The sequence below is a fragment of the Gobius niger genome (assembly GCF_951799975.1).
Source record: "Gobius niger genome assembly, chromosome: 23".
Lineage (NCBI taxonomy): Eukaryota > Metazoa > Chordata > Actinopteri > Gobiiformes > Gobiidae > Gobius > Gobius niger.
Window position 1 is genome coordinate 12,648,825 of NC_136874.1, and position 12,251 is coordinate 12,661,075.

The window sequence follows — 12,251 nt, forward strand, 5'->3', positions numbered from 1 at the left end:
ACACACCGATACAGTATTCCACACACCGATACAGTATTCCATTCACCGATACAGCATTCCATTCACCGATACAGTATTCCATTCACCGATACAGTATTCCATACACCGATACAGTATTCCACACACCGATACAGTATTCCATTCACCGATACAGCATTCCATTCACCGATACAGTATTCCATTCACCGATACAGCATTCCATTCACCGATACAGCATTCCATTCACCGATACAGCATTCCATTCACCGATACAGTATTCCACACACCGATACAGTATTCCATTCACCGATACAGTATTCCATTCACCGATACAGTATTCCATTCACCGATACAGCATTCCATTCACCGATACAGCATTCCATTCACCGATACAGTATTCCACACACCGATACAGTATTCCATTCACCGATACAGTATTCCATTCACCGATACAGCGTTCCACACACCGATACAGTATTCCATACACTAATGCAGTATTTCATTCACCGATACAGCATTCCATTCACCGATACAGTATTTCATTCACCAATACAGCATTCCACACACCGATACAGTATTCCATTCACCGATACAGTATTCCATTCACCGATACAGTATTCCATTCACTGATACAGTATTTCATTCACCGATACAGTATTCGCCACTGTCTTCCAGATGTTTCTATTAGTAATAGTAGGACTTCAACTTATTATACTACTACTATAACTGCAAATACAGTGCAAGGACACACCATTACTAATCCCAATGATGATGCTCCCTATTATAAAGTTATTCTGCCTAGTTACTTTGCGCAGATGGGCCAAAACGGTCATGCGAGTCCGGCTAACTGCCCCCAGAACGCACTTTTACAGTATTCCATTCACCTATACAGTATTCCATTCACCGATACAGTATTCCATTCACCGATACAGCATTCCATTCCCGATTTAAGTGAATTTGTGACATAGTGGTATTTTGCTAAACGTCCTCAGCTTTACCAGAACCCAGTCCAGTCGATGATTTAGCTTCTCTATGATGGATACTCCCTGGACGAATGAAAGCCTTCACAAACAGCATTAACTAACACTAATTTTATCATTTCAAAACTTCACAAAGCGTTCCAGTATCTAGTAATTGCCTTTATTGCTCAGACCATGAACATGAATACATCCATCCAGCATCCATCCATCCATCCATCCATCCATCCATCCATCCATCCATCCATCCATCCATCCATCCATAATATAGTACATATTAAATGATCACAAGGGCACTTTGTAATGTTCTGTTTCTGAGTTATCAATCCAAAATTAACAATTTGAATTTGAAAACAACTTCACGCTTTTGGTAAAACCGAATAAATCTTCACTTGGTTTTTTGCTAGCTTTCCCAATTACGTTTTTTTTGTTGCTATTACTATCTTTACCAAAGTTTCAACCCTAGTCTACCACGGCAGCCATGTTGGTAAGGTCAACCCCAGCCAAACCCCCTTCCCTGTGCCCGGCCCGCTAGCCGCGCTCGCCCCTCAGCTGTGGCTTGTTAGCCTCGCTCAGCGCCCTCCCTGGTGGTGTCATTCCACAGCACGCCTCTCGCTTGCTTTATCCCTCCCCCCGGGGCTCTCAAAACGGCACTCAGCTAGCTCCCCGCAAACACCCGGAGGGCAAGAGACCGCGCTCGTTATGGAAATTATAGCATTAGCATCACCGGTTCACGCTAGGTTAACGGCTTGTTTTATAGCAAAATTAATATTCTTCGCGGGAGTACAGGAAAAGGGCCAGAAAACGCCAATTAAAAAGCTATTAAAAGTATATCATCTAACTTAAACCAGGCTTAAGGGAGAAAACAGTAGCGCGCGTTAGCTAGCCAACTTTATGGATTAATTGCTATTATGGGCAATTAAGCTAGCGCTCGTTTCCAGCAGAGAAATATTGACCACTTGTGGGAAGTCCCTTTATTGTTACGGCTTGTTTTGTGCACATTAAGTTAAGGCGAGAGAATTATAGAAGTGCAAGCTGTTTTTTGTTTATGAGAACGCAACAAAGTATGCCAAACAAAGGTCCAACGGGAACAGACTTTGAGTACACGAGTGCGGGTCATCAGTCACCCAGCCTGTAACCGACTAATTCTAGCTGCTGTGGGCCTTAGGCGGGGTGTACCCTGGACAAACAACAACTCATTATTCAGAACTCAATTAGTATTTGAAAACATAGGTAGCGGCAGGTCAAATGTAATGCGTCATAATGCCATTTTAATTTTAATCGCAAATAATCTGTTCATATTTTACTACTTTAGATTTCCAAACAGCCACTAAAGTGAGGAATGGGAGGACATTCTTTTATATTCCTGAGCAAAATGGACAATATTTGAGAGAAAAAAACAAAAATGTGTGCAATGTCCTCCACAACAGCAGTTGAATGTGTGCTGGACCATCATTTTTTTGGGCATTTTTGCAGTAAAAATTATTAAGCAATGATTAGAAGAAAGGAATTTAGATTTAATGCCAGTTTGAATACAATTTATTGCTTTGTAATGACATTTATGGCCTCAATCTTAGCCTGGTATGAGCGGCTCTTAGCTAAAGCAGGGGTTCCCAAACTTTTCAGGGCGTGACCCCAAAATCACTCAACAAACAACTCAGAACTCCCTCTGCAAAATGTAATTAGCATTAGTAATAATTGAAGGTGCAAAACATTTAAAACCTGGTTTAATGATGTTAGTTGTGGATTCTGTATATTGATTGATTTGGCTTAATTTCACTAAAATATGCAGTTTTCAATAAAAAAAACAAAACACATCAAATTCAATGTCAGAAATGCAAAAAAAAAATATTGTCTTTACATCATCTTGCGACCCCCACTTCAGTGTCCTGACCCCTACTTTGGGAACCACTGTGCCACCACGCCCCTCACATATTTTCTATTGCACAGCTTTATGTTTGTGTTATTAACATAATCAGGTGTGTCTAAACTTTTGTGGTCAATGCAGTCATTCAACTTCGTGCATGAGGCAGGTTTTAACCGTGCAAACTAGGAGTGTGACAATATATCGATTTTCTGATATATCACAATATTTTGCGGGACAATGGGGACAGCAGGGGCCAGGACAGCAGGGGGCAGCACTACAGTTTTAAGCACTTGGACCAAACACCGACACGCAAATAAATCACTTGTAATAATAGTATTTAGGGTTGATTTTTTTTCCTTTTTATATAGGACTGTGGTTTCTGAAGTCAATGACAAATCTGTAGACCCATTTTCAGTGTGTAACTCGGGGGATCATTTATAGACACAGAAAAATAAAGGGTATAAAGCACATAAACCGAAATGTAAACGATGAATAATATGTAGTATGTTAAAATAAAGGTTAAAAGTAGCATGCTTTTATTTCGTGATGCATCGTAGGTCATTTTTGTGCAATATATTGATTATCACAGTATCAGCGTATCATGAGATAATCGTTATCGTAAGCCATGTATCGCATATATCGCATCGAATCATGAGGCACCCAGAGGTTCCCCTCACTAGTGCAAACCACACATTCATTTAGGCTTAGGACCTTAATGCAGTTCTGTGTCACACTAAAATGTTACACACTGAGGTTATAACTGTGTAGAATGATAGAACTTCTAGATGTGTGTCGACATAGTATGAAGTCAGAAGGCCAACAAAAATTAGATAGATAAAACAATTGACAGGTTTAGATTATATTGCCTTTTAGCCTTATTTAACCTGGGAAGTTGCACTGAGATTGTGAGACACTATCGTATTTTACTTATTTTGTTCTTTTTGCAGACTGAACCAGATCACAAAGAGGAAACTCCACACAGACATGAGGAAAACATGCCGTGTGTCTGTGCAGAAGCCACAAAGCAAAGGCCTCATGTGGGCCGGGATAAAGTATTAGAACAAGAAACAAGTGAATTTTGTCCTTAATTTGAATAACTAATTTCAAGAAATCTGTCCAGGGGGGAAGATATTGAGAATTAGTTATTAGTGACTTTTTTTTTGCTGTGTGTGAGGCAAGGTCAAGGCAATCACTCTACCACCCACACTCATCGCAGGAGGTGAAATTGTCTTAACCAAGCAAATAAAAGTACACCCAGGTTTAGGTTATAAAGCTTCCCACCTGAGCCTCTGCTGATGTGGCATCTGACTTTTACAAACCAACTAGAAGTCCTTGTCATGTTGTTTTGTTGCCAAAGACCCGTTATTCCTTTGTAGCTTCAAGCAAAGCACTGAAAGACTTACCTCATCAAGACATCTTTCATATTGTTCCCTCTGGTTCTCATTCTCCAAGGTCAGCGCCGAATTCTGCTCCTGCGAAAGGCACCGGCAAACACCATTATCAGCACATGTCCTGCCTTAGCAACATCCCTCCAAAAAACACACGCGTGGCAGGGTTCGGAGCTGCAATCAAAGCTTCCAGGGAAAAAAAAAAAAAAGGTCAGACGCCAAAACGGCCTAATAAAAAATGTAAAAGGTCGAGGAAGAAGGCGAGGGTTGAACTTTCGCCGGCCGGCCTAATAAGAATAACCGCACTAGAGTTGCCGGGAAGACGCCCTATTGATCCGGCTCCGTTTCCAATTTGTCAGATGCGAGCGGCGTATTAGGAGCTGTCAGCGGCGGCGAACTTTGCCCTTTAGGAGAAATTAGCAATCCCCAACATGGCCGACGCCAACGACAACAACGATCAGGAGCAAAGGACTTTTAATTGCAGCGCTGGTATAGAACTTTCTGTATAATGTACCGCAAAGGATTATTTTTTTTTCTCTCAAGAATACATTTGCGTTCCTCATGACTGGAGGACCTTTTTATCTGATCCGCTACAGCCCGGAGGAAATACGCAAAGTTTGTAGGCGCTGAAAAAGTTTACGGTCCAAAAGGCCAGACGAAGTTATTCGAAGACGAACTTGGAAACTGCAATAAGTGATTGACATTGTGGAATATTGTGGGTATTTTCATCCAGTGAATTCATGTTGTGCATATTAGTTAACCTCTTACCACCCGCCTAAACCGAATGCCTACTGTCCTCTTTGGCTATAGGCCTGTGTAACACCTCATTTGAAAGCTAAGACCCACAAAACTGATCTTTTTCCTTGCGTTGTTGCTGTGTTGTGTCACCTTTTTGAGGTTTTTTGAGTCACGTTTTTGCTGAGTTTTTTGTCACATTTTTTTGTTGTTTTTGTCACATTTTTGTTGTTGTTTTTGTCACATTTTGGTTGAATTTTTGTCACTTTTTGGTTGAATTTTGTCACATTTTTGTTGAATTTTTGTCACTTTTTTGTTGAATTTTTGTCTCTTTTTGATTGAATTTTTGTTACATTTTTGTTGAATTTTTGTCACTTTTTTGTTGAATTTTTGTCTCTTTTTGGTTGAATTTTTGTTACATTTTTGTTGAATTTTTGTCACTTTTTTGTTTAATTTTTGTCACATTTTTGTTGCATTTACATCCTTGTTTTCTTCTCATTTTTTGGCTGTTTTGGTTGGCTTTTTCCCCAAGAAGCTTTTCGATTAGGGTAAAGCCAAACTGAAGAAAATGGGATCCGTTCAGGTGGGAGTTAAGTGGTTAAAGTATTAATCATTGCAAAGTAGAGTTTTCCATATCCCAAGAATGTTTTACTTGTTTTTTTCTGCCACCACAGCATAAAATAAAGACGCAAGGGAACTTAGAAATGCTATTTTCCTATTTAGTTCCATTTTGCTTTAGTTTTAACATGAAGCCTAGGTGTAATTTCAGCCTTGCAGCCAATCATTGCCCTTGATCCCCAGTTTAGGCTCATCCGCTTCCCAACTGTGCTGCGGCCCACCTCCACCCCTCCACCGCCTCTTCTATCCCCGGTTTCATCCTGCTCTCTAATTCACCAGTCTCTCAGATCCCCACCAGTGTCCAGGCTCCGGGGAACACATCCCTAACACTAACCTTCCCATCCATACTAACTTTAATTCAGTCTGATCGGCAAAAATATATGAGTCAATAAATCTTTCAAATCGCTGCTTTTATCTCTGTTTGAGTCTATCCAAGTTGAAATCATTTTAAACCTGAAATGAAATATTGATTGAAAACAGCTGAAACCAAATATCCAGTATCCAAAATATCCTGTTTTTCAACCAATAAAGGGACAAAAAGAAAAAAAAAAGTGTGGCTGTAGTGAAGCTATGTCGAACGTTTATACTTCTTGGTAAAAGGTTTATGCTTTGCAAGAGATGGAGAGGTGAGAAAATTATTTCCTGGTTATGTAGGACCTCAAAAGGAGCTTTTTCTGAGCTGCTGCTGCTGCTGAAGATCCAAAGATCACTCAAAGATTATTATTATTGTTTTCAAAGACTGTTTTTGATCATTTCAGTCATTTTTTGTGAACAATGTCTTGATCCAATTTGATGAAAACACATTCCTTACGTTCTTTGTTTCATTACTGTATATGGAACATGCAGTTAATTTATAGTTACAGTTAATATTAATTTAAATATCGCATTGAACATCACCATTTTTTTTTCTCATTTTGTGCAGCCCATATATAGAACAAATGTAAAGTCCAGTCAATCGAAACAGCTGGACCTTACGACGACACGGGACTGATAGATCTCTGCCAAATCTGTGCCATTCCAGACTGGAGATGATATGTTTTGGACATGTATATTCCGTCGTGGCGGTTCAGTCGGAGTGATTCTGGCCCAGCGCTCACTCGGTGTCGGCGAAGTTTATACGCGGCGGAACAGTGATGTATGGCGTGTGTTTTACCGCTGCTGCCTGAGCCGACAGAGAATCCATCACAGCACGGACAAACAAACACGACCACTGATGGGTCCAGATAAGGCCATTCAAATGGAATGTTTGCTAATGGTTTGCTCATCGGCGGCTTTGAGTTAGTGCCTCTCCAGATAACAGAAAAAAAATCCAGAAATGGAGTGGAATTTATTGAGCGGTAAAGTTTCTACTCGAGAAGGAGAACTTTAGAGATCCTTGCCTTTACTGACCTCTTGTGGCTGGAGTCAGTAGAGCTTTAAAACGTTCTAGACCAGTGATTCTCAACTGAACACGAAACCGAGTTCTTTTGACCATGATTTCAACTTTCAACTGGTTTATTCAATGTTCACATCAAGAAAACTATATGGAAAAACACAGATATAAACTGGAAAGCGTTTTAGGGCTTTGTGTGTACTGGTGATGGTTCTAACTCGATAGCTTGCATTTGGATATTTTATGACTATGCTCCTTGACCATTCCCCAAATGAAAAAGAAAAGACACAACTTTTGTATAAAGCTAAAAAAAAGCTTCCCACTCTAGTATCATTTGACACACAAAGGAAAACTTCCAGTCTCATCCAAACTACAAACCAAGGGCTGTCATTGCCAGAGAATATAGGCTCTGTGCAAGGAATGTCGCATAGCAACATGATGCTAACTACTTCCTGTCTGTGCTTTTTTCTTGTATAGTATTACCCGTGTCTTGCTGAAATGAATAAATATTGACAATGGTAAAAAAAACAAATAGTTTTTGGATGATTACTCAAGATGTACTTCTTTGGAGGAGACGTCTGTGTTTGAAAATGTAAGTTTTAGCCTTAAAGCTAAAGGCTAACATTAGCAAATGGTAACATAGCACCGCCATCTGAAATCATCTTTATAAAACACACTCGGCTTGACGTTTATTTAAGTTTTCTCCCGTCTTTTAAATCGTATATTATTTTTAATTTACATTAAAACGCGGACAGGAAGTAGTCTTTTCCCACCGCTTTCCAACAGGAAGTTAGCCAAAAACATTCAGCCGTTTGACCGTTAAAAAAGGACCAATGACGATAACTGAGATTGACAAAAACTGAGATTGGGATTAAAGTCTGATCAGTTGCACTGCCCTAAAATGATTTGGTTTTTTTTCTCTATTACCCACCTCCAAGCTCTTGAGCCTCTCCAGCAGCAGCCTGGCCCTGTCCTCTCCCTGGCCCTCCTCCAGGTCCTCGTTCGCCGCCGTCACCAGCTCCAGCGCCGCGTGGCTCCTCGACACGCTCCCCGCCTCGCCCGTGACGCCATGTTGCTTCTTCACCTCCTCTGATAGTTTATCCTACAAACACAAACACGGGCGTTTAGACGTGACAGATGGCGACTGAAGTGGTGAGAAAAAGAAAAAGCGTTTGATTATGTCTCTCTTTGAGCATATGGGGCTCCTAATCCCAAATCAGGTTTGGGAGTTGACCTTGTGCGCGTGTCTTTGACAAACTCCCCTCCGTGTTGCACCGCCAGGCTCCGCGCTGTTGTCGTTGTTGTGGGTTTTTTTTTACATTCCAAGCATGTGCGATAATTAAGTGGCGGTAATAATTGGGTTCTAATTAGGCCTTGTCTGATGAGCAATGATCTGCAAACGGAATACAATGAACTGTCTGTCACAACAAAGTCCCGGGAAACAGACGGAAGGCCACAAAGCGGGAGCATTCATTTCACTTTCATTTTATATACAGTATATATATCTTTAAAGCCGCACTCTGTGAAAGTGAAGGGAAAGTAAATAACTGCACATTTTCTCAGTGGCGTGATTGAGCGGGGGTCCCAGGCTGATTTCAACACACAAAAATGAAAGAAAACAGCATTTATTTGCGAATAAAGGTGAAACTGAAAGTAAAGTCAAACCAAAACCTGTTTACTACATGATCCAGAATTGCTTGCATTGTAATTTTGAATGCCTGAAAAGTATGGGAACTGCTGCACTAGTGTATCAACTGCACACGACCACAACATTTTGTTAAAGGCACTATAAAGGGCGTCCTTTGGAGTCAAAATAAGGTAAAGATACATTGACTTTTTTGTGTTTACACAGCAGTTCTGATGTACAAGGCTCACAATACCATGCTTCCTCACTGTTTATAAGAGATGTTTCAAACTAGAGAATCTAGATACAACCTCTAGATACAAAAACCCATGGTGAAGAGTAATACTAAGAGGAGGTGTTTATCAGTCCAAGGAGTTGATCTATGGAACGGTTTACCTATTCAACTTAAGGCTCCAAAACTATTAAAGCATTGAAGAAAATGTAAAAGTTAAACATAATGGAGAGGTATAGAACACTTGCATGAAGATCATTAGAAAAGAAGTTGATCGAGGACGCATAACATAATTTTGATTATTGAAGTTTAAGTTTTGTGCTCATGTGTTTCCATCGTTGGTATTAGAGAAACTGTACAATGTGTCTCTTTGGACATAGTGTCACAGTTGTAAAAGGGGTTAGGCAGAAAAAGTCTTGACTTCAGCCTAAACCCCTTTCGGCCAGGCATCATTTAGCACTTAAAACCTTAATGTACAGGTTTTTCTTATCGTATAATGTATAAGATCTTTGAAAAACATGTGACCTAAGATCTAAATGTTCATAATGACCGAAGAAAATAAACTAACTAACATTTTGGGTTGACCATTAAAGAAATAGTTGCAAACTTCACTTTTACAACATACTTTTATGGGGCAAAAAGAAAGAAAAAGAAAAAATGTCATGTATAGGCCCTTTAATGTTTAGTTTAACCTCTTAACTCCCACCTGAACCGAGAGGATCTTTTTCCTCACGTCATCAGATTTTTTTTCCATCATTTTTTTGTTGGGTATTCAACTCATTTTTGTAACTTTTTTGTCATTTTTTTGTCATTTTTTGTCATTTTTTGGTCAATTTTTTTTTTATCACATTTTTGTCCAATTTTTGTCATTTTTGGGTCATTTTTTTGTCATTTTTTTTATCACATTTTTGTCATTTTTTGTCAAATTTCTGTCATTTTTTCGTAAATTTTTTATACATTTTTGTCATTTTTTTGTCACATTTTTGTCATTTTTTGTCATTTTTTTGTCATTTTTTTTGTCATTTTTTGTCAACTTCTTGTGACATTTTTGCCACTTTTTCATCAATTTTTCGTCACTTTTTTGTCAATGTTTTTTTTATCACTTTTTTGTCACATTTCCATCATTGTTTTCGTCTCAGTTTTGTTGCTATTTTCACAGCTTTTTTCCAGACGCTTTTGGACTGGGGTAAAGCCAAACTGGAGAAAATGTGCTCGGTTCAGGTGGGAGTTAAGGGGTGAATGAGATATTTACATTCAGACCCATTGTCCAGTCATAACTAAAAGTATCCAGTGGCCGTTTTCTTTTGTCTTTTTTTGCGTGGTGTCATCATTACCACAGTCACTACATCTCCAGCCTCCACACCGCGAGCCTTGCAGCTGCTCAGTTCTGTGTATTCAGCGAACGAACTCAATAACTCCAAAGGGCATCGCGTGGGACAAGGTTTTCCTCCCATTTCCACTCCCGCTCCCTGAGGAGATTATTGCCAAAAAAAACCTTCGAACCCTCCATCCTCTATATATCTACTCACACACCTACACCGCACCACGCAGCGCTACAGACGCCAAATATCCAAGATTGAAAACCTAATAAACGCTACACGAAGGGCGCCATTTCAAATTCATTGCGCGCATTTTGAGATCTGACTTAAAGCATTCATCACAATGTCTTTGGCAATTATTTGTCAATGGGGGAAAGTGGAATGACGAATGTAACGTATGGCGACAGGTCATATATCTAGCGTTAGCATCGGACTTAGCGAGTAAAAGGCAACCGTTAGCTAGCGGCGGTCAAAGCCAGAGCCGCAGGAAAGGGTTTTATGATGCCGCGAGGCGGTATAATGGATGTTTAATGGACGGTTAATCGCAACAAAACTCGTCGCTTCTTCAAAAGGCTGAGTCCGTGACCGACTCCCACGAGATCCAACTGTGGCGTGGCGGTGCACAGGTGTTTGAAATTCCAACAGTCACAAAGCAAAATCTCCACCAAACGCCGATTCAATCCAACATCCGAGAAATGAATCCAGATGCCTCCACGGATCGGGCTTGTATTTGGATGCTTTGTCACTCTATTGTTTGACCAACTATTGTTAATCATTTAAAAGCACCTAAAGCAGGGGTAGGCAATGTCCGGCCCTCCAACACAGAACCTCTGGCCCCCAGGATGATTTTGAGAAATATTATGATGCAAATAAAAGATCAAATACCTGTTAAAGTGCTCTTAAAATGCGAGAAATAGTGTCCGTATTTTAAAAGTGTCCTCTCAGAACGTCCCTCTTGGTCATATAATGTTAAATAGTGATTCTCTACTGGTGGGTCGGGACCCAAAAGTGGGTCACGGAACCATTTTCAGTGGGTCGCGAGTCGATAGGGAACTTTTATTCAATATTTTCCATCTGAAACTGCATGGAAACACCAACTGTGTCTGTTAAAATGAATGGTATTGGGTTGTTTTGATCATAATTTCAATCTTAAAAGGGATATTCACTGCTTGTTTAAAGGGGCTAGACGCAAGTTAGCCACTTTACACTCACTACTGCCACCTCAGGTCATATGTTTAACTGCACCTTCTATATTAAGCTCGGCACTTCGGGCCGAAGCAACACCGTTTTTAGTGACAGTGCAGGATTTTAGAGGCAGTTGTGGTGAACAGGTCTGGGCTCATTCTACACATTAGGACATTGTTGGAACATATAGGGGGAGGAAAATACTTAATTTTAACATTTTTAAACTCCTTATAGTCCCTTTAACAAAAAACCTGTGTGGAATATACAATATTTTATTTCAACATATGACAAATTACAGTTATATTTGGGTCCTCGGCTTGTCATCCGAGGGTAATGGTGGGTCCCAAAGCCCTGCCACTTCGGAACCACTGATGAAAACATTGGCATTTGCAGAAAATAGTTCTTTGCTTTAAGCTACAATGTTGAGGTTCGGCCCTTGGGTGTTTTGGCAATGATGAACGACGCAAACTTGCCTACCCCTGACCTAAAGGGTTGCCATGGTAACACTGTGCACCATCCCTGCGTCAGGTAAAGGTTGGACACAAGACGGGAATGGTTAAGGTTGTGGGAAAAGGGTTTGGGCTCGTTGTCTTACGGGTCTAAACATATCGACGAACTGAGAATTTCCTTCTTTCCTTCATTCCTTCCACTTTTGTGTACTTTTGAAGTTGTTGTTGACTGAATGATGACTTAAATTCAAATACAGGAGGCTTGTATTTTCATAGACAACTGTTCGGTTATTATCTCCTCACACTTGCCATACTTCTTAAACGATTGCGTAAGCGCTACTTCCAACATACACAACGCCGCGAGACATCGATGCATCAAAGTTTACCATTTGAGCCGCCGTCTCTCTGAAAGTGAAGAATGTTTTGATGGAGACGGACAGACGGAGGCAACATCTCGGCGCGGTAAACATTGAAATGGAGAAACAGGACCAGAGCGATGACCCCAA

General features: G+C 40.3%; 1 protein-coding gene across 4 annotated transcripts in view; it reads right to left on the reverse strand.

The window, feature by feature from the left end:
• The window catches only part of LOC306981805 (nck-associated protein 5-like), a 220,556-nt gene that overhangs the window by 52,112 nt on the left and 156,193 nt on the right, over positions 1–12,251 (reverse strand). For all 4 annotated transcript variants that reach the window (XM_079581485.1, XM_079581486.1, XM_079581487.1 and 1 more), the window contains 2 exons: positions 7,868–8,038; positions 4,227–4,295 (listed from right to left, as the gene is read on the reverse strand). In XM_079581485.1, the coding sequence (XP_079437611.1) occupies positions 4,227–4,295; positions 7,868–8,038 (240 nt within the window). The remainder of the gene's footprint in view (positions 1–4,226; positions 4,296–7,867; positions 8,039–12,251) is intronic.